General features: G+C 42.1%; 2 protein-coding genes and 1 long non-coding RNA gene across 13 annotated transcripts; 2 read left to right on the top strand and 1 right to left on the bottom strand.

Annotated features, from left to right (window-relative positions):
- Positions 1 to 1,907: 1,907 nt before the first annotated feature.
- LOC135520448 (uncharacterized) lies at positions 1,908 to 6,319 on the top strand. 5 transcript variants are annotated; one of them, XM_064946027.1, is made up of 12 exons: positions 1,910 to 3,000; positions 3,290 to 3,360; positions 3,448 to 3,624; positions 3,715 to 3,776; positions 3,859 to 3,945; positions 4,033 to 4,074; positions 4,143 to 4,316; positions 4,396 to 4,431; positions 4,530 to 5,082; positions 5,152 to 5,267; positions 5,364 to 5,463; positions 5,558 to 6,319. In XM_064946027.1, exons 1-8 carry the CDS (start codon positions 2,843 to 2,845, stop codon positions 4,429 to 4,431), a joined length of 807 nt encoding a protein of 268 aa, XP_064802099.1. In that variant the 5' UTR covers positions 1,910 to 2,842; the 3' UTR covers positions 4,530 to 5,082; positions 5,152 to 5,267; positions 5,364 to 5,463; positions 5,558 to 6,319. The 5 variants fall into 5 exon arrangements, with proteins under 5 accessions (XP_064802098.1, XP_064802096.1, XP_064802095.1 ...); XM_064946026.1 differs by having other exon boundaries at positions 1,908 to 3,000; positions 4,143 to 4,431; XM_064946024.1 differs by having other exon boundaries at positions 1,908 to 3,000; positions 4,143 to 5,082; positions 5,176 to 5,267.
- A 1,216-nt stretch (positions 6,320 to 7,535) lies between these two features.
- Positions 7,536 to 10,918, bottom strand: LOC135520447 (CD276 antigen-like). Of its 5 annotated transcripts, none has more exons than XM_064946020.1 (5): positions 10,903 to 10,912; positions 10,748 to 10,779; positions 8,956 to 9,315; positions 8,596 to 8,868; positions 7,536 to 8,232 (listed from the first exon to the last, which is right to left on the bottom strand). In XM_064946020.1, exons 1-5 carry the CDS (start codon positions 10,905 to 10,907, stop codon positions 8,093 to 8,095), a joined length of 810 nt encoding a protein of 269 aa, XP_064802092.1. In that variant the 5' UTR covers positions 10,908 to 10,912; the 3' UTR covers positions 7,536 to 8,092. The 5 variants fall into 5 exon arrangements, 4 of the variants coding, with proteins under 4 accessions (XP_064802092.1, XP_064802094.1, XP_064802091.1 ...); XR_010452378.1 differs by adding an exon at positions 8,346 to 8,447 and having other exon boundaries at positions 8,143 to 8,232; positions 10,748 to 10,911; XM_064946022.1 differs by lacking the exon at positions 10,748 to 10,779 and having other exon boundaries at positions 10,847 to 10,918.
- A 149-nt stretch (positions 10,919 to 11,067) lies between these two features.
- On the top strand, positions 11,068 to 19,967 carry LOC135520450 (uncharacterized). Of its 3 annotated transcripts, none has more exons than XR_010452381.1 (7): positions 11,068 to 11,174; positions 12,386 to 12,434; positions 15,431 to 15,497; positions 16,355 to 18,490; positions 18,646 to 18,698; positions 18,819 to 18,951; positions 19,087 to 19,967. It is a non-coding gene; the product is annotated as an uncharacterized LOC135520450 (long non-coding RNA). The 3 variants fall into 3 exon arrangements; XR_010452380.1 differs by having other exon boundaries at positions 16,355 to 18,698; positions 19,087 to 19,221; positions 19,365 to 19,967; XR_010452379.1 differs by having other exon boundaries at positions 16,355 to 18,698.
- The last annotated feature ends 1,860 nt before the right edge of the window (positions 19,968 to 21,827 follow it).

The raw sequence follows: 21,827 nt of genomic DNA, 5'->3' as shown, positions 1-21,827 counted from the left end.
ATCCCCACGATCTCTCCCACTGGGGTAGTCCTGCCTATGTTTCATCAGAACCGGTGCCAATACTCCCTCTTTTCTGTCCTAATGGTCCTCCTTACTACTGCTTGTGCTTGCTATATCAGGTGCTAGTAGTTATTGGACCTTCTCAATATCTTGAAAGAATCATTCCTACTCTTTGCAGCTTCTCTGCACTCTTCAGTCCACCAGGAACTGCCTTTCTCCTTCTCCCCCTGTACCTGTGGGTATCACCTGCCTTGAGGCCTCTACTATTGCTCGTCTAACTACATCATTCACTGTTGCTATATCTGCACGGAGATCAACCCCAGACAGCCCGTGTTCACTCAACTCCTGAAACTGAACACACTCCACTTTTTGTGAAATATCCATCTCCACAATCAATGTCCTGTTGTATCTCCCACCCTCATTCCTACAGTACATTAATGATAGGGTAGTGATCAATACTCCCTGTAGATTCCTCCCATACCTCCCAACTACATCTGCCTGCAATTGAACTTGAGATCAGAGTAAGATCCAGAGCTGATTCAATTCCAGTTACTGGGTCAATCCTGGTTCCCCAGCCATCATTAAGGCACATAAGCCCTTTCTCATCCAGGAGTTCCTCAAACACTTGTCCATTTACATCAGTCCGAAATCCCCTCATCACATCACCCATCTCATATCTTGACCTTTTACACTCCCAATGGCCATCAACTCTTACGTGGGTTGTAAAAGTTTACTATTAACAGATTCCCCTCTCCCGACCACACTTCTACCACTACATACTCCTGCTCAACTCTTTCTCCCACAAGCCTATATGGGATCCCCCACTTTATAAAAGGTAGCACACCCTGCCCCTCCCGCTCCATCCCATCTCTATGGACTGCAATTTAACAAAAATCTAGGGTCGTTTTAATCCCTGTCTACGGGAGACATATCACATATGGTTTATCTGGTAAATCCTCAAGAAACTGTTTGAAATATTGCCAATTGGCTATCAAACTTCTCACATTCTATTGGAGGATAATACCATTATAAAACTAACCAATACATGATTCCTAGGTGGACTGATTCTCAATCTCATTGAGGTCATCCTGTACATTTTCCCATGTCAGTCCTGTGATCACAAGATATTTCACAGCCTCATCCACAATGATCTGTATCTCAGTCTTAGATGGCCCTTTTCTGTGCAATTGATAGCTGCCGTTACAAATGTAACAACCTTTTGCATATCTACCATTCTTGTCATATCCCCCATTCTGCTCGCTACATCACACCCAAACTGCTCTATCCTGGAGGTGCAACGCCCTATCATGTCACTTTATGTTAGTTTTTGCCTTTACTTTGGCAGTTACCTATTGCCGGGCTGGTCAAACAGGCTGTTGACATTTATCAATGCACAATTTATTTTGGGGGGTGTAACGCAATTACGTCCAATTGTTCTTATAGACAAGACAGTTCAATGGAAATGCACCGTGAACAGGCAATTATCGCATCTACTAGCCATGCAAACTTTCTAAATGTCGACAAACATCACTGGATAAGTTCACGGAAACCTAGTTTATAAGGTCATTTTGATGTAGTGAACTACTTTTTCAAAGTAACTAGTTAAATAAAACGAACTTTTTCTTAATGACTTGCTCTGGTACTTTGGAGACTAAGAAAGTATTTTTTTAAACCTGCCACTTTGGGCTGGATGTGTCAATGTGTACATACATGCATAATCTATGAGCAGATTTACTGTCTAACTTCACGAAATCCCTAGTTTGAAAGCGATTGAGGCAAGATGAGGCGCATGACAGGTGTGCACAATAATCAGCAGCCTGGTGACCGAGAGCGCAGGAGAGGGAGCATGTGACAGGACCCCCTCCCCAACGCATGACTCCAGCCATAGGACGGCGACCAAAGGGGCGATCCCGAGGATCAGGAGCGGACAGGTCACTTCTGCTGAGGCTGTCGAACCGGCTGAGGCGCAGGAGCCTGGCGACCTAGAGCGCCGGAAAGGGAGCATACGTGACAGTACCTCTCCCTGGCATGTGGCTCCAGCCGCAGGACGCTGACCAAGGGGACCATCCCGGGGATCAGGAGTGGATCGGTTGTCTCCGCTGAGGCGCGGAAACCAGACGAACCGGCTGAGGCGTGAGAGCCTGACGAGGTGTAGGAGTCCAACGAGCCAGCTGATGCGTGAGAGTCCGACGAACCAACTGAGGCTTGAGAGTCCAAAGAGCCGGCTGAGGACTCCCCGGTAGATCCTTTACTGACACCCGGACCCAACACCCCAAAAAAATTCCCTGGTGCTTCCCTTAGGTGAGGCGTTATTCTCTAACGTGTGCGCTGGGAAGCAAATTCAGGGAGTGAATTGAATAAATCAACGAAACATAATACAAACCCGAAACAATAACACCGGTGGAAGGAACCAACGGGATTTACATACATAGGGCATGTAATCAAGGAGGTGATGAAGTTCAGGTATGTGTTATTAGGTGCTGATGCGCTTTACGAAGGTGACACGTGTGCGCAATAATAATCAGCAGCCTGGTGACCTAGAGGCTGGAGAGGGAGCACACGTGACAGTCCTGGGGATAATAATCAACTAATCATCAAGCGTTGATTATTTGAACCTGGGGCCTGTTGCACAAAAGTAGAATTAAGACATCCGGGATAAATGACTCAGCTGAGCTCAATGAAGCCAAAACATGTGCGTCCAGGCTTAATTGGTTGCACAAAGACCAAGCCAGGATGAGCAGACACGGATTCATTAAGCCAGGTGAAACCAATCCTGGATAGGTGCGCGCTCACGGCTCACTCAAATAGACCCCGCCACAGATCACAGATTAACTGATTTACCATGGCAACTAGAGCCGCGTACTTTTCCCCGTCGGAAGCACAAATCCTCATGGAGGCATACGAGGAGGTAAAAGATATAATTAAGAAGAAAGGCAACACCGCCACAGTGATAAAGCAAAGAGAAAAAGCGTGGCAAAGTATTGCAGACCGCCTGAATGCGTAAGTAGTGCACAATTACACACTCACCGCTCCGCTGAAACATCACAATTACAATTCAAATATTTAATTCACATCTCCAAAAATGCAGTTGTACTGTAATTATGAAACGGTTAAATTTTTAATTGAAATGCACTGCAGATATGAGTGAAATTGTATAAAGTAACTCCATCACACTGTATAAAGCTATGATAAATTTTGATATTTTTACTGAAAACAAGACAAAAATACCAAGTAATTTTTTGCAGTGTGACTCCATTAAATGTGTGTGTGTGTGTGTGTGTGTGTGTAGATTAAACATGAACGGGCCAAAACGGACATGGCAGCAGGTCAAAATCAAATACAAGAACATTCTGCAGAATGGTATGGTCCCTGACTAATATTTAACAAAGCACAAGCATATATTGTACCCAGAAGGTGCCTGCTCACACATTGTCTGTACTGTTTTAGCAGTGAAAAAGAATACCCACAGACAAGGCACAGGTGGTGGGTCACAAAAGGCTGACCTTACCCCAGCAGAGGACATGGCCTTGGAGCTAAATAAAGGCAGGCCCGTCTTAGAGGGGATCCCTGGGGGGAAAGAGACGAGCATAGGTTCCTCCCAAGATGCCACCCGCTTCATTCAAGGTATGTCCTTCCATCTCTACATGGGATACAACCACATTCATATTGAATCAATTTGGACTGTCTGACTTTGGTTTACCTATTGCCTTGCAGTGTCTGGCAGCACTGTGTTCCTGTTAGAGCCACCAGCACAAGCACCAGACGATGCTGATCCAGTGAGTACTCCATCAAAGGCATACTGTAGGCCTGGCATGTCTTGTCTACTAGCTTCAATATGAATCCGATTAAATGTGATAGGGTGAAGGCCCCAGTGCAGCAGCAACAGCACATGATGGAGACGATGATGAGGAGGAGACAATCTCTCTGGATTCCAGAAGGCATGAGGTATCATGTTAAGACTGTGAAAGTACTATTTACTCTACAATGGTGAGGAGTCCTCATCAAAATCAAAAAATCTAATTTATTTTACAGGACCCAGATGCTATACAGTGGGAAAACCAGCCTGGCAACATAGTGCGTATTAATAAAAGGACACCACATCCTGCCAAATTCCAGCTGCGCTAATTGTATTGTGTTCACAGAGCTCACAAGCTATCAGAAAGTTGTATGGCAACCACCTCCGGCGCCAAATAGAACTGGCAGACATAGACATTCAGTACAAGAAGAAAAAGATGGAAAATCTTGCACTGGAGTCCGAAATAAAAAAGAGGACAATTAGGAAACTGGACCTTGAAATAAAAAAACTTGAGAGGGAGGTGAGATATGCCTTCAATGTACACTGTATGCTAACTGTAACACAAATGTATTAATCATTATTTTTCTTTCCTCCCCCAGCTCCAAGAAGATGACACAGCTCAAAATAAAAATTAGGTATATTCTCGTAAAGTCAAGTGAGCCATGACATATGAGCTCTTATTGTGAGCACACAGGACGGTGGCATCTTTCTAAGGTTTTTTTTATTTTCCCAGCAATCAGTACAACCAAGTCATCGTTATAAGGCATCGCCCTCTTTTGCCCACCCCCCCAGCACCAGGTGTGGCCACTAGCCTATATGAAGGCCCAAAATTGTGTGTTCCTTTCTGCTCTGACAATGGCATGCCCATTCGTGCGAGATGTGGTGGATGAAGAAGCACTTGTGCTGAGGAGAGCCTTCAGGCGAGAAAGGGTCTTCAGGGACCGGTTGGACCCACTGGCCTTCCCTGATGACCATCTATATGAAAGATACAGGTTTTCTGCAGATGGCATCAGATGGCATGCAGACTACTGGGTCCCAGGATTAAGCACCGCACTGCACGGAGCCATGCACTGAGTGTGGAGCAAATGGTTTGTGTGGCCTTGCGCTTTTTTGCTAGTGGAGCCTTCCTGTACTCAGTGGGGATGCAGAACAGCTGAACAAGGCCACAATTTGCCGCACAATAAGGAGTGTGTGTCTGGCTATCAAAGCATTAGCAGATGTCTTCATCTCCTTCCCTGGCCACAGAAGACTCTGTGACATCAAAGAGGAGTTCTATAGGATTGCAGGTAAGAGGATCTACAAATTACAGGACAACTGTTAACACATAGTAGGATACTCATTACTTTGTGTGACAGGTTTCCCCAATGTCATTGGTGCAGTGGACTGCACACACATAAGGATAAAAGCCCCCTCAGGTGCCCATGAGGCCGATTTTGTGAAGAGGAAATCCTTTCACAGCATTAATGTTCAGGTGAACATAACTTTTTGATATTGTCCATTGACGAACACTCTGCATTGCCAGTGATGTGCATTGATTGGTGTAATATTCCTCATCTTATGATTTCAGATGGTCTGCAATGCTGACTGTGATCAGCAATGTTGTGGCAAAATGGCCTGGCTCAGTCCATGACTCCAGAATCTTTCGGGCCTCTGAAATCTATCACAAGGTAAGCCACACAACCCCTATTTATAACCATCATGGCTGTGTCAAGAATATCACTGTGTTTATGAGGTAGTAATGATGAGATTTTGTGTTGACAGGTGAATTCTCTGGTGTGTTGCTGGGAGACAGGGGGTATGGCTGCCAGCCTTTTCTCCTGACACCTTTCACAGACCCCCAGGAAGCACAGCAGGCCTACAACCATGCCCATGCCAGGACCAGGGCCAGAGTTGAAATGACCTTTGGCCTCCTGAAGGCACGCTTTCACTGCCTTCACAAATTAAGGGTCAGCCCTGTTAGGGCATGTGATATTACTGTGGCTTGTGTTGTCCTCCACAATGTGGCCTGCCTGAGGAAGGAGAGGGCCCCCAGAGTGCCACCAGCCATGGACTGGGACAATCGGGCAATCTTCCCTGATGACGACAGTGGTCGGCTGCTGAGGGACCAATATGTGTTGAATTATTTTAGTTAGTATGTGTGCTTTCAATTTTGGTTAAATATGTCCTGCGGTGGCAGAGGAATTTGGGTTTTTTTTGGGTTCGTTTTTTGACGAATTTGGCCTCTTATGATGTTTGTGCGGTATACTGTGTGTAATACAAGGCTGCAGGGAGGCTACTGCATCCATTCATTTGTCTGTTCAGTTGATGTGTATGGATTTGTCCTGCATTTATTTTAGTGTGCAGACATGCAGGGTGTGTTATATACAGACCTTTGAATGTGTATGTATCATTTTGTATAATATGCTTGGATTCTGTGCTTTCCATCTTGTAGAGTCACTGTGACTTCAGTTTCGAAAGGAGCTGATGGTTTACCTGCTTTGTTTTGTCCTTATTCAATAAAGGAACATAATGTTACACATTGTGTTTTTATATTCATATGGAATATGTATTTGTTTATATGAGAGTACTAGGGCCACACTGAAGAAAAAGGATAAAGTCATACATTTATGAGGCTGGTTCTTTCTGCAGAAAAGCTACATATTGTTTTTACAGTTTTGATACTTATGACAATGTGATACTTAATATTCTGGCACATCAGCATGTCTTTGTTTATGAAAACATACTGAAGTACAATTTCACGAAATGCCCCACATCTGTCATTTTAACAACTGTCCTCCTTTAAAACAACTGGTTACAATATTATGACTTGTGTTTTTTTCCCCTCTGTGGCCCTAATATTCTATAATTTTATATATAGCCTTAGAGTCTATGGGAAACTGTAAATTATCTAATGATAGCAACATCATCTAAAAATCATTTTTTATCCAAAATCATTGAAATTAATGATCACAAACGTTTAAATAATAACAGTGGGTCTAGTTATATGTGATAACAATGTATAGTGAGCAGTGAAATAACTATTGGTTTCCATTTGTGGTGACTGCTGACTGACATTAGGGATGAGATTAAATAGATCCTGGAATTTAGCCTGGTCTGGAGCAGGCTAGCTCCACAGAATAAATCTCCATGGTAATTTATACCATAACATATCCTCCTGCCCCCTATCCATCTTTAGTGCAACCGGATTACGGATCAATTGAGCCAGGATCACCAAGATATCCTGGCTTAATCCCTTATCCTAGTTTTGTGCAACAGGCCCCAGCTCTGTAGTGCTAGGGCAAAAAAACAAAACCTGGGAAATATTGGTGTAGCTTAACTTCTTCCAGTGAGAAGTAATTGGTAGCCTGTTCAACTATAGAGTAGCTGTTGGAGGCTATGTTGGACTATCGTTCTGCTTTTTAGATGATGGGTACTGTACATCATGCTGGTACAGTGGAAAATAAATCCAGGCATCCCGACATGAATTGGAATTCTCCCCTGTGCATTATAAGCACATGAGAATGAGAAATCCCCTGGCTTTGATCAATGTTGCCCCCTGCATCCCACTGGAACACCAAAACAAATATATTTGCTCTGGGTATAATGAAATAAAACTAGTTTCATGTCATTATTTGACCAAGAGGACTCTACTAAAATAAGAAATGTGACAGGAGAAGATTACACTCTCCCTGTGCTGCTGGTATACTGCCAACATGTCAGTTCTTTTCTGTAAAATAGATTTAGCAAAAATACATCACAATTGGGGTTTCATCTCCTTTTATTACAAAATAACAAATTCTGGAAAGTATGATACATTGACTGGAACACACATGTAACAACTTTCATTAGACGCTATAGCTGCCACAATTTCAATCAATATATACATGTAATTTATAAAGCCCAGTAAGTCATCTGCAGATGTAAAAGGTGATTTACACAGTAACCTGGGCTAAATCCCTGAGCAAGTAGCAGTAAGCAAAAACTCGCTACATGGAAGAAACCTTAAGAGGAAGTAGATTAGGAGTAGAGGTACATATGACCATCTAGTGGTGTGGTGTGCAACTCCCATTGTCTATCTTTAGTGAGTGTATCAACTGTATTGTTTGACAATACAGTGTGTCAACTCTATCATGTTGAACTTTGTGTATAAAGTTTTATAGTGTAATTCAGATTTTACCAAATGTACCAAATTTTGGTGTTCCATGAAAATGGACTTTAGTAAACAAGGCTGTCCTCCCTTTATGTTTTCTCTGTAAACAAGCAATGATAATTGCTCTGGCATGATGCCTGTTGAGTGACCATGGACTGAAGGCCATTCTATTCTTGTGTTTTCTTATCCTTTTTGGTCTCCTGCTCAGACCTCTTCCAGGACAACAGGAGCACTAATCCCAGCAGCATAAGCAGCAGGGGATACATAAAAAATCTGCTCCTCTTCTCGGCAGGCATCACACAGCACACTGTGAGAAGAAAGGAACACTCAACCTCAGTCACTGAAATAAGCAACATTCCCCTCTATATCTGACGAGGGTTTTATCATGAACTGTAACAAAGTATTGTGAAAACCACTTACAAATATATTCAGAGAGACACATACTGTTTGAAGCCCATGGTCAAAGGCCATTGTGCAAGTATGGTATCATCATTCATCACATCCCAATGGACTAGGTAAAAACTACACCAGAAGAATGATAATAAGAACACATGTACTGTATGATCAATAATCCGAAATACCCAATTCCAAAAGAACTGTAAACAAATGTTAAAAGTATCTGAAAACAACATTGAGTCAAGGAACAAACTCTGGAACCCTGATATTTTACCTGGTGGTGGGTGGAGTGTGAGAGACTTAGTAAAACTCTGGTCCAGAACCCTCAGTCTCAGCTTGGCTGTAACAGTCAGAGTACTGTTCAGCCTCAGGGTCACTTCACTCTCCAGCTCATAGCGCCCCCTGCTGTCCAACTCCATAGTGGTGTTACTGTCCATCACCCCTTTCCACACTAACTCTGGCTGGGGAAACCCCTGAGAGGCATGGAGGGTGACAATGAAGCCACCACAAGTGGCTTGGGCAGATATCCTGGGTTCATCATAAGGGGCTGGTTTGAAATATTATAAATAATTTTGTAGAGGCAGTTATCATAATTTAATCTATATAAAAAAGATGCAGCACCAATGAAATTTACCTGCCACTAGAAGTTGTAGCTTTTCCAGGGTGCCTCCCTGTTCATCTGTCACATCACAGGTGTATTGGCCCTGGTCACTCGGCTGCACACCACTCAGTCTAAGTGAGGCATTTCCCACAGTGAGCTGGTCTTCAAACAGATGAGTGCGTCCCTTGTAAACACCACTCTGTCTTTCCAGCTGATCTCTCCCATGGTAATAGCTGTGAACCACCTCTGATTCTCCACGCTGCCAGTTGATGACCAGTTGGTTGAGGTTCAGATTTTTAGATGAAGGGAAAGAGCAGCTAAGGGTGAAGTCACTGCCCGGAGCTGCCACTTCTCGGGGTTGTAGACTTGTTGTAGTTACCACTGATGATATCACTGATATATGGAATAGGTGGAAAGAGAGGTTTGAGAGAGGGAGAGTGGTATTGGTAATGTAATGCGCTGTTTGGAGGATTCAGAGTGGAAGGTCAACTATAATGAAAGTTAAGACTAGCTATCTAGCTGAGTTGAGCAGCGACTAGTGTGGGCAGACTGGAGTGCAGACGACACATAAAATTGTTTTTTTAAATTAAAAAAACAACTGATTTCAGTACCCAAAGAATAGCTCACAATTACACAGACAAATGTTGTGTGTAATTGCGGCATGTTTTTGGGGTCCTGAAATCAGTCTTTTGATAAAAACGTCATTTGATGTGACATCGAGCTCCAGTCTTCCCACACTAGTCTCAGCTCCATCGTAAATCGTAGATTTGAGTTTAATCGACTAAATTAAGACCAGCTCTACAAAATGGGTCTTATTCTCTAGAAGCAACCACCATCTCAATAATTTCGGTGAAAGACAAGTATTCATAGACAAATGCCAGGCATTAGCCTACTAATTAACTGTTCCTTACCTACAATTCTCGCTCTTATTAATAGAGCTGGGACAATCAACTGTAGGCCTACTTATGTTACTTTTCTGAGTCAATTCTGAAGGCATTAAATGTCTGTTTTTTTTTTAAGAAACACAATTTATTTCAATCTCTAGAGACTAAGTTTGGGAAACCCCAGTCTATAGGCCTACTTGGTGAGTGGCAGTGACTCCTGCTACTTGCCCAGGAGGCAGTCGGCTGCTGTCCTGAGCCACTAAACTCCCTAGCACTTTGCAAATTACATAACATGCAAATTGGTAAAACCTTGAGCTCTTGTTGTACATACAATAGCATAGGCCTAGCGCTGGAAAGTTGTTGTAGGACTGATAGTTCAATTATCCTACATGTATAGCAACAACATATTGTGAATTAGCAGCCTAGCTAAGTTTTTTGAGGTTCCACTTCCTCAGGTGGTGAATAATATATAGCCTATAGTATATATGCACAAAAATGTCAGCCAATTCTATGAAGAGCAAAACATTTTTCTCTGGTCCAGAACCCTCAGTCTCAGCTCAGCTGAAAAAATTATTTCATCAATGTAGGCCATTTATTGTTATCGAGCAAATTAGTTACATGTATCACAAAATTACTTTTTGCGCAGCCATTCTTATTACAGTAATATTTGCAGAAAATCAATCATTGTTACAATATTGTATCCCTACTTCTTTGCTGTGTAACCAAGAAAGGACAGAATGGTTTAAATTACACAATTCATGATATCGGTTGTCCTGGGCTTGTTTATGCATATATTATTTGTTTTCATCAAACAGTGTTGAATATGTAGTAAATAATTAACAGACTTGAGTACTGCACACTAACGCACTAATCACTGTACACGTGATCGTCGATGAGGGTTGCCATTTACCAACACATAAAAATACGTAGTTTTTACTTACTGATAATAAACAGTACTGAGACCACATGCAGCCTGAAAAACAAATATATACAGAGACACATACTGTTTGAAACTGGCTTCTAATAATCCATGTACTGACTTTATTCTTTAGTTTCTTTCAACTTTGTGGTGAAGGAATGACATTTTAGCTCATACCCCATGTGCCGAGAAGGAAGCATAAAGGAAGTACTGCAGTGGGTGAGTTCGTTTTACTCTGGGTGGGCGGGTTTCTCACATTTTAAACCATTCCATTGGCCCTTAAGTGAAACCTCAAGAGAGAGGAACTGAACCATAAACCTATGTACCGTGAACAGCCAGTGGTGTAAAGTACTTAAGGAAAAAATACTTTAAAGTACTACTTAAGTAGTTTTTGACAGGCGGACTGAACATAGCAGTGTAGATCACCTCAAGATAAAAACGCAATATCGGTAAGTTAGACTAGTAGCACTTCACAAACTGGTGGGCTATAACCTTCAATCTGGATAACAACACAAGTCATAAGACTAGAGAAATGTATCGACAAATATTACAAAAACAAGCAACACCCAAACATGACGTAGAGTAAAACAGTGGAACCAATCCCAAAACGTGACTCTTCTACAGACACGGGCGATGTATTATTTTCACCACCGGGAATGGTAAAGGTCGATCCCGAGCTGTTAAAATCAATACATGACAAACTGGGCATAATTTAATGAATTAGTAAATATATAAAGGAGTTGAAGGCAAGCCTCAAGATGAGTGACGAAAAATCTACGACATTGGAGTTGAAGGCAAGCTAAAAGGGACAGTCAATAAGATTTAAACCGATATAAATGCATTTAAAAAGGGGGTGGGTATAATTTGTGGAACGTTCCAAAATTTTCGGAAATAACAAGGTTGTCAACAAACAACGCATACAAAGTCGTATAGCGGTAGAATGAGATTCCGGATAGGGAGTGGGCTATGTAATTCAGTTTAACCACGTTTATTCCGAAAAAGATCTGTCTTCATTCTGGTAGCCGCCACCATTTCTCGTTCTTTGTTTTAGTTATTTCCGGTGTGTCGGCATTCGGCGGATGAACTCTATTGCGCCTCAATTAGGCTATCGCTATGGTTAACATGTAACTTAACTAATGACTGCTAGCGCCAATATTTTTACATTGCTAGATGGAAATGCTTCTCAACTACTGGCCTTGGGACTCCACTCCTAAAGAAAATCTACTTTTTACGCCATTTTTAAATGTATTTTACTAGGCAAGTCAGTTTAGAACACATTCCAATTTTCAATTATGGCCTAGGAACAGTGCCTGTTCAGAGGCAGAACGACAGATTTGTACCTTGTCAGTTTGGGGGTTTGAACTTTCAACCTTCCGGTTACTAATCCAACGCTCTAATCACTAGGCTACCCTGCCGCCCTACAGCGCCCATGATGTAATAATAGTATATATATTTTTTTGTATCTGTACTTTTTCTATTTTTTTGCAACTTTTAATTTTACTTCACTACATTTCAAAAAAATAATTCAAAAGTTACATGTTTCCAATTACCAGCAAATAGACGCACGAAATATTATACCATCATCATAATATTGTACCTTTTTCCCTTCATTTGCCTACTACTGTTTCTAAGCTATCATAACATGTGGGATTCTTCACAGGGACCAGGAATCGGAAGGTCTTTGAATGGTCTACAAAGCATGCCCCCAGGTAAAAGTAGGCTTTTGCAGAGAAGGGTTATATTGTTACTCCACGACATATGTTACCACAACTCTATTAGAATGACATTCTATACGTCATTCGTGCTATTTGATGGGAACTAGCCCCTGTCCCCCTACACACCAAGACAACAAGAAAAATGTTGCCCCATAAATATTTCCTCTGGGATTTAAACTCTCAAACCCTCCTTTGAAGATCAACCAACATAACCACTACTCTAACAGTCAGACAAATTTAACTTAGAGAATTTGGATGTATTGAGACTCCTTCCCTGTTTTCACACGCTATTACCTTACAGCCGTATTTTAAAATAGAGAGAAATTTCAAATGTAATCTATCTACACACAATAGACAAAGTGAAAATCAGGTTTTTACATTATAGCTAATTCATTACAAATAAAAAACAGATACCTCATTTACATAATGATTCATACCCTTTGCTATGAGACTCAAATTGAGCTCCGGTGCATCCTGTTTCCATTGATCATCCTAGAGATGTTTCTACAACTTGATTGGAGTACACCTGTGGTAAATTCAATTGATTTGATATGATTTGGAAAGGCACACACCTGTCTATATAAGGTCCCACAGTTGACAGTGCATGCCAGAGAAAAAAACCAAACCTAAACAACTAAAATTGTATCGGTCACATGTGCCGAATACAACAGCTGTGGACCTTACCATGAAGTGCTTCCTTACAAGCCCTTAAAATTAATAAATCCTCTTAGGGATAGGGAGGATGCAAATGTCTTTTCCCAATTGCCAGGGAAAATGCAGAGCGCCAGATTCAAATAAAATACTATAAATTCAAACTTTCATTAAATCACACATGTAAGATACTCAATTAAAGCTACACTCGTTGTGAATCCAGCCAACATGTCAGATTTTAAAAATGCTTTTCGGCAAAAGCATAAGAAGCTATTATCTGATAGCCTGCACCAGCAGTAAACAAAGGATTTAGCATATTTCAACCTGCAGGTTGAAAAACAAAACGCTGAAATAAAATATAAAACATGCATTACCTTTGACGAGCTTCTTTTGTTGGCACTCCAATATGTCCCATAAACATCACAATTGGTCCTTTTGTTAGATTAATTCCATCCATATATATCCAAAATGTCCATTTATAAAGCGCGTTTGATCCAGAAAAAAACAGCTTACAAAAAACGCAACGTCACTACAAAATATTTCAAAAGTTGCCTATAAACTTTGCCAAAATGTTTCAAACTACTTTTGTAATTTTTAAACGTTAATAATCGATCAAATTGTAGACAGGGCAATCTGTATTCAATACAGGAAAGAAAACAAACCAGCGCTGCTTTTCACGTCTTGCGCAACTCACAAAAGTGTCCCCAGTTCCTAGTTTGCCTACTTCTTCATTGCACAAAGGAATAAACTCAACCAAATTCCAAAGACTGGTGACATCCAGTGGAAACGGTAGGAACTGAAAATAGGTTCCTATGAAAGACAACTCAGGGAACAGAGAGGGGAATAAAATAAATTCTGAACAGTTAGTCCTCTGGGTTTTGCCTGCTCCATAAGTTCTGTTATACTCACAGACATGATTGTTTTCTATCCAAATCTATGAATAATATGCATATCTTATATTCTTGGCATGAGTAGCAGGAAGTTGATATTGGGCATGCTATTTATCCAAAAGTGAAAATTCTGCCCCCTAGCCCCAAGAGGAACAATGCAGGTCAGGAAATAGAGTTAAGAAAATATTTCCTAAATAGTAAAAGTTAAAAAAAAAAATGTAAATTCATAAGTAACACAAGAAAATTACGTAACAATAAAGAGGCTATATACATGGGGTACCAGTACCGAGTCAATGTGCAGGGTACAGGTTAGTTGAGGTCATTTGTAAAGTGACTATGCATAGATATTAATGTCAATAGTGTGGGTTGATTAAATTTGATTAAATGTTCAGCCAGTCTTATGGCTTGGCGGTAGAAGCTGTAAAGGAGCCTTTTGGTCCTAGACTTGGTGCTCCTTTACCGCTTGTCGTAATGTAGCAGAGAAAACAGTCTATGACTTGGGTGACTGGAGTCTTTCCTCTGACACCGCCTATTATATAGGTCCTGGATGGCAGGAAGCTTGGCCCCAGTGATGTACTGGGCCGTACACACTACCCTCTGTAGCTCCTTATGGTTAGATGCCAAGCCGTTGCCATACCAGGCAGTGATACAACTTCTCAGGATGCTCTCGATGGTGCAGCTGTAGAAGCTTTTGGGGATCTGGGGACCCATGCTAAATATTGTCAGTCTCCTGGGGGGAAAATATTTTGTCGGGCCCTCTTCACAACTGTGTTGGTGTGTTGTGACCATGATAGTTCGTTGGTGATGTGGACACCAAGGAACTTGAAACTCTCGACTTGCTCCACTTCAGCCCCATTGATGTTAATGGTGGCCACATCGCTATATTTGTTCATGTAGACATACTTTGAATATGTTTAATATCTGGGTGAAGCATTTCATTTAGTCTTTTTAATTTGTCGTTTTGAGTGGCCTGCAAATATTTCAACATAATTTGGAGGGATGTCTGTAAGAAATCACTTATGATGATCATTATTTAATTTTAGTGTTATGACATCACTCACTTCTCCTGAAGGGCGCACATAATATGATTCACTATTCGCCACAAATGTAAAAGCATTCGATTGGCGTATGCATGGCCCAAAAGAGTTTCTACCATATTTCCTGTTCATGCAGAGAATTGAAAGGGGGCACTTTGAAGAACTGAGATGTTTGGTACAAATTACTGCAACTCCTTTCTCCCTCCTTGAAGTAAAACCAGGGCCTCGACTACACGGCTTTAACCTGTCGAGTCATTTCTAGTCAGTGATTACTTCTAGGCAGGAAGAAACGAGGGAAAATATGTAAAAGATTGAGCAAGCCACTATTGTCAGCTGCACAACCCAATCCTGTTATTTGCATGTAATATACTTTTGACTTCTGACCTGTATACTGTCTGTAACCATTCCACAGATATCTCGTACAGTAGAAACACTTGCACCTCGTCCACGTCGGCAATAACTCATCACTCCTACTCCAGGTAAATTCATTACATGAAGTTTGATTCCCATATGACCCCACTCAACCCCAGGGGCCAAGGGTCAACATTCAATCTAACCTGGGGCCTTACATATCAACTGTCTCAGAGTAGGAGTGTTCCTCTCGGATAAGTTTTGAAGTTTACAGCAAGAACAAGATTATAGACACATCATAGATCAGCACGGACTCTGATATGATTTGTGAATGAAGTCCCAGGTCCCCCTCTGTCCATGTTATGTTGTTCATTTGGATCTTAACATGCCTTTTGGGGGCCCTAACCGATATTTGGTTTGGGGGCTCTCCACGTCTCTGGCAAAACATTGTAGTGTAACATTGGAGCTAGAAACCAACATTTTGCTGCACCTTGTGTATATTACTATTGTAACACAACAGTAACTGACTGTTGTTAAAAATTAAATAAATTATAGTAATAGTCAGTGGCCACCAAGCTATTGCCTATGTGGGTTATGCCTGCAGCCCGCTGTGGTTATGTGTCATAGTGCAATTCCATCCTCCCTGGAAGTAATCATTGCTTAGACACGATTGGGCAAGTCATGTATTTAGAAATGATCATTGATTACAGGGGGGATTTTTTTTAACTAACATCATTCACTTTCAATCCATGTTCTTTACATTCAATGTCAAATTCTGCACACGGATTATTTCCATTCAAAATTAAGTAACTGATGTAGAATGTAACAGGTCTCAATTTAATTCTGAATGGACCCCAATCTGGCTTGGTAAACTATTTGAAGCACTAGGAGACATTTTTCAATGTACTGTAACATATAGTTAGCCTGTAACTGTCTGGAAAACCTGTCCTCTCCATACTTATCCCAATGTAATTTCCCTTATCAGAATACCAAAAAAGGAAGAGGGCCCCAACTGTTGATGACATTGCCTCAGTTGTTAAAAGGCTAGGCCTCTCACCAGACGAAGTTACAGCAGCGGGCTACCATCAAGAACATTTAGTATTTTCTGTGCTTGTCATTGAACTGGAAAGGTTGAACACCCTCCGCTATCGTTGTCAACTCTACGACATGTGGAGTAAGGGAAGGATAGCCAATGCACCTCCCCCCTCCATCTCCCAGATTGCCCCATCTCTACCCCCAGGTCCCCCAATCAATACCCCAGCAAGTATACATCACACGCCTGCTGCCTTTAACACCAGCACAAGCAGCTGAAATGTTTGAAACGGTTGATCCCGATAACGTATCCCACCACTCCACCCCAAGCCTGGAGACATTTTTATGTTTGCGGGTACTTCCTCGTCATGTGAGTACCGGAAGACAGACCAAAAGCGATGGATTCAGAAGGGATCCCACAGCCTTCCTCACCGTTTACCAAAACTAAGGGTGCGGTACTATGCAGGGAAAGAAGCACCAGGGCTTCATAAAGGGAGTATGAGTTGCTGCATCAGCCTCATACTGTGCTCATTCACTACTTTGATGAGGAGGCACACTCCGCTGTCCCCCACGCCAACAGCAGCAAGCAAGGGATTTCATCTGATCGGCTCCCTCAATTATGAAATGTCCAAGCGAAAGACAGAAACATCTGGCAAAGTACACTCGGAAATGACCAATAACCCACCACCACCCCCAATTGCATCATTCATGACAGAGTACCAACCTCACAACTTGGCACAAGTGAAGAACACAATTCGTTGTGCAAGGGAGGTCACTGTTTTGGACCGGAATGAGTTTGTGGCAATACATGAGAGGTGATATTCTCCTCGGATTTGTCACCCATATGGAGACTCAACCCACAACCCTTCTGGTGGTGGCAGCACCAGAAATGACTGAAGAGGCCAAGGCAGTCATTAAAAGCAAACACCAAGGAGCACACATTTTTCACTATGACACCACATTTTACCTGGGAAATTTGTTTCACCCCTTTTCCATCATGTACTGTTTCAAGAGACACCTGTCCTTCCCCTGGCCTTCCTCATTCACATCACCCGGCACATGGAAAACCACAAACAATTCTTTCGCGCCATCCTTTCACTCCTTCCCCAACTATCAACAGCAATCTTCTGCACAGACCGTGAGGTGGCTATTGAGGAAGTAAACCAGTCTGTGATTCCGCAAGCCAGGATTGTCAATTGCTGGAACCACATCTCAAACAATGTGAAGCACAAGATGGGGTCAGAGGGTGTCCAAACTGTGGCCGATTACCAGCAGACCATCAAAAAGCTCTTGGCATCGAAATCAAGGAGTGACTACAAATGCACACTGGAGAGTGTGTGTCCACTGGAGCCCTGACCTCAGGGCTTATTTCCATCAGTCGATGTCCGACACCATGGACAAGAGCCCACAATATGTGCTAAACAGCTTGGGCATCCAGTCAGACGGTATTACAAACAACTGCTCAGAGAGCTTCAATGCTGTCCTCAAGGCAAAGGTTGGATGGAAGAAGTTCAGAGTAGATCAATTGGTTTATCTACTCTACCAACTCCAAACCAATGCCTTGAGGGAAGTGCTGCGGGGCTACTGTAACCTAGGGAATTTCCACCTGACCTCTGAGTGCCATGAACAATTTTCCAGGTGAATGCCCACCACCAGTTTCCCCTACCACATGTCGGAGGACGACAGGGTTTCTTTTGCTGAAGGCATACAGTCCTGTGTGGCACAGGAAGAGTATGACATGGCAGAAACTGGAGCGGAGGCCTTGGCCAGGATGATTGTGGCAAAGGGATGATGACACCTGGTGCCAAGCACCCAATCATTCCTCTACCAGGGCTTCTCAGACAAGCAGCACAGCGTTACTCTGTTACCAATGGAGCTGTGCTCCTGCTCTGCATCGGAGAGTGCCCAGAGGTGTGTCCACCGACTGGCAGCTGTACTGGCCATTGGCGGAAGTGTGGACAGTCCTATGCCAATAAAGCTAAGGACAAGGCATCTGAGCGCAAAACGCTCTGGCCATAAGTGTGCCACCAAAGAGCATGTCCAGATGGCCGCCAAACGCCAGGTAGAACAATCAACCGTTGATCAATAGGTCTGTCTTATTTGTTCCTAGATTTTGTCTTATTTGGGTACGTCACAAAATGTTGACCATTTTACTAAGCCATGTGATCCTCATGTGTTTTATGTATATCCATTAACACAAAATGCAGGCCTGTCCCAAACTGAACTGTCAACATTATTCAATAGGGTGACCAATTCCAACGGTCTCTGAAACACACCCAGCAGGAATGACGAATAGAGTAAGTGAAATGTGACTGCTTTGGTTACATTCTGCATGTTTTCCTATTGCATGTTGATTGCATCTGTACAGCCAGGCAGTTTGGACACCATTTTTATGACCATATTCTGTTTGCCCACAGTTTCTTCACCTATACAATGTCGTCGGATTGCGTGGACAGGGCAAACACAAGGATTTTGTTGGAGGGATCCATTGCCATCCTGCACCTCCATGACTTCCTTACGTTGAAGCCCAATGAGTGGCTTAGTGGGGAGGTATGTTCAGGTTGCCGACATGTTATGGTTGAATTGTATGACATTTCCATGGATGCAGTTGGTATAAAGTACAATTAGACTGTATTGCCTGGGAATCATGTCAACTTTGACCGACCATATGCCATTCTGCTTTAGGTCATTGACTTCTACCTCCAACTGAAGAGGATTGACTGTCAAGTGTAGAGGGATGTTTTTATTGTGGATCACCTTCTGGCAGGGAATATCCTGCATGAGGATAAGGTGGTGATGCGCAAGAACACATTGTCAAAGGTAAATGCATGTCTGCAGAGTTGCTTTTGTGTCATGGTTCAAAATAAGAGGCTAGAGGGGTCAATGTGTGGAGAGGTGCCACCTTCCTGACAAGAAATGGCCTGCCACACTATATAAATGTATCTTCATTCCTCTTCCTGTAGTCCAGTCTGGAGCAGCACAGTTGCTTGATTGGAGCTTGCAACGTGGCAAACTACCACTGAATACTCTTGGTAAGCTTGGTACTGCTTGCGTTCAGTATGTCAATCACAAGGACCCACTCTGCCATTGTCCTGGACCCTACTGGTTTCCCTAACGCGGAGCGCCATATGAGCGAGAACCTGGTCAAGCACATCAGGTTTGGTAAATCCAGTTGTGTAAAAACACTTGAAAGTAGTTTTTTGGAGTATTTGTACTTTACTATTTATATTTTTGACAACTTTTACTACATTCCTAAAGAAAATAACGCCGTTTTTACTCCATACATTTTCATTGACACCCAAAAGTGATGGTTACATCCTGCTTAGCAGGACAGGAAAATGTTAGCATTCATGCACTTATCAAGAGAACATCCCTGGTCATCGCTACTGCCTTTGATCTGGGGGACTCACTACACACAAATTCTTTGTTTGTAAATTATGTCGGAGTGTTTGAATGTGCTTCTGGCTATCTGTAAATTTAAAAAACAATCTTTCCTTCTGGTTTGCTTAATCTGAAGCATTTGAAATTATTTATCCTTTAACTTTTACATTTGTTACTTAAGTATATTTTACCAATTACATTTGCTTTTGATACTTAAGTATGTTTAAAACCAAACACTTTTAGACTTTTGAAATGTTGGTGTAATATCGTCAAATGTGTGGAGCTTCAATATCACCAGTGTGCTGGCTTGTTTTCATGGTTACAGTCAAGCAAAAGGTTTTCCAAAGTGTTAGACTATCGCAATGAATCAGCTGAATGCTATTGTTAAGATGACAAGGCAGTTGGAGGCCTTCTTTCACATTATATTATATTTCCCAATGGCTCTATAGATGATAGACATTATTTATCCCGTTGTCTGTTTATGTACTACCTAGATGGCCAGAGAGTTAATGTAGAGGGAGAAGGCACTAAATGATCCAACTGTCCCAATGCATTTAACATCAGTGTGGCCAGAATGGAGGTGGCGAAAGAGATCCTGGACAAAGGTGAGATTGTTAGGTTTTAAGTGATAGACAATGTAAAGTTGAAGGATTGTAGCCTAGTCTACATCATACACTGCTCCTTGTGTCATTACCATGTGATGGGATATAAGGTGCGACAGCGCAGCAGTCAAGCCCAAGTCACTGCTGGCTTATCTCATTTACTGTTGCTACATTGTCCTGGCGCCACTTTGATAGACGATTAATAGTGTTCGATAGCACTATTGTTTTACCTACCATGTTTGAGGCTGGCAACGTTTTGTAATTTTAGCCTACATGGAGGTAAAAGTAGCTGGCAGACTACATTATAAATCCTAAGTGCCCTATAACCAACATAACAACCAGCCTACAATCAAACTTGGGGGATGTTATTTTGTTCTAATTATTCATTTCGTTGTTGGTAAACATAGAAAGACCCCAATGCTGAAAGAGTTTCTGGGTTTCTGTATGTAAAAATGGCTTTATAAATACATTTTATTTTTTTTACCCCTTTTTCTCCCCAATTTCGTGGTATCCAATTGTTTAGTAGCTACTATCTTGTCTCATCGCTCAGGCGAGACGAAGGTTGACAGTCATGCGTCCTCCGATACACAACCCAACCAAGCCGCACTGCTTCTTAACACAGCGCCCTCCAACCCGGAAGCCAGCCGCACCAATGTGTCGGAGGAAACACTGTGCACCTGGCAACCTGGTGCACGATGAGACAAGGATTTCCCTACCGGAAACCCTAACCCAGACGACGCTAGGCGCGAACCCAGAATCTCTGGTGGCGCAGCTGGCACTGCAGTACAGCGCCCTTAACCAATGCGCCACCCGGGAGGCTATTTGATTGATGTTTTAGGGCTGTCACCGACAGAAAAAAAATCTTGGTCGACTGACATCTGTTCTTTCGACCAATCAATTGGTCGCAATGTTTAAATGTATTTAAACACGCCCTATGTGTTTGAAGAAACCCACTACATATGCTTTGAGCTTGTCTGATGCTTAAGCACCCTGTTTGATTAAATCATTTTGCTGTTGCATGAGGCTTGGCGCTCACGGAGTCAGTAGGCTATTAAACACTGAAACAGCCAACAGAAGCCAGAACTGTCTTTCTGTAGAAATGTAACAGTTAGGCTATTGATTATTTAACTAATTAAGTGTGTTTGCGCTCTCCTCAATTTTAGGCTTAGCCCTGTTGGCACAGGACTAGTATTACTAGAGAACATTGGTTATGTAACTATTACCCCAAAATGTCCCTTATTCCAGAGGATGATTGGGACTGGATTTGTTTTTTCCAAACTGCCCCCTTTAATTCATATTTTAATATTTTCAAATTAATACTTATGATGGAAGCCTGAAGTTTTTTTGATCTTCACGGCTAGAAGGGAAAAATAACTTGGGAAAAGTTCAACTTTGTAGTTCATGCAATTGAAATTATATTACTTTGGATTTGTCAAATGTACT

Source organism: Oncorhynchus masou, chromosome 29, assembly GCF_036934945.1.
Source record: "Oncorhynchus masou masou isolate Uvic2021 chromosome 29, UVic_Omas_1.1, whole genome shotgun sequence".
Lineage (NCBI taxonomy): Eukaryota > Metazoa > Chordata > Actinopteri > Salmoniformes > Salmonidae > Oncorhynchus > Oncorhynchus masou.
Note: the sequence above shows the minus strand (reverse complement) of the source record. Positions and strands in the feature narration are given on the sequence as shown.

Coding starts and splice junctions, on each gene's coding strand:
- LOC135520447 (XM_064946019.1), bottom strand. CDS start 10,808: ATGTGTCTCTGTATATATTTGTTTTTCAGGCTGCATGTGGTCTCAGTA. Junction 8,869..8,955: donor GCTACAACTTCTAGTGGCAG/GTAAATTTCATT, acceptor ATTTCAAACCAG/CCCCTTATGATGAACCCAGG. Junction 8,233..8,595: donor CACACTCCACCCACCACCAG/GTAAAATATCAG, acceptor TTCTTCTCACAG/TGTGCTGTGTGATGCCTGCC.
- LOC135520448 (XM_064946026.1), top strand. CDS start 2,843: ATGGCAACTAGAGCCGCGTACTTTTCCCCGTCGGAAGCACAAATCCTC. Junction 3,777..3,858: donor CACCAGACGATGCTGATCCA/GTGAGTACTCCA, acceptor TAAATGTGATAG/GGTGAAGGCCCCAGTGCAGC. Junction 3,946..4,032: donor TGGATTCCAGAAGGCATGAG/GTATCATGTTAA, acceptor TTTATTTTACAG/GACCCAGATGCTATACAGTG.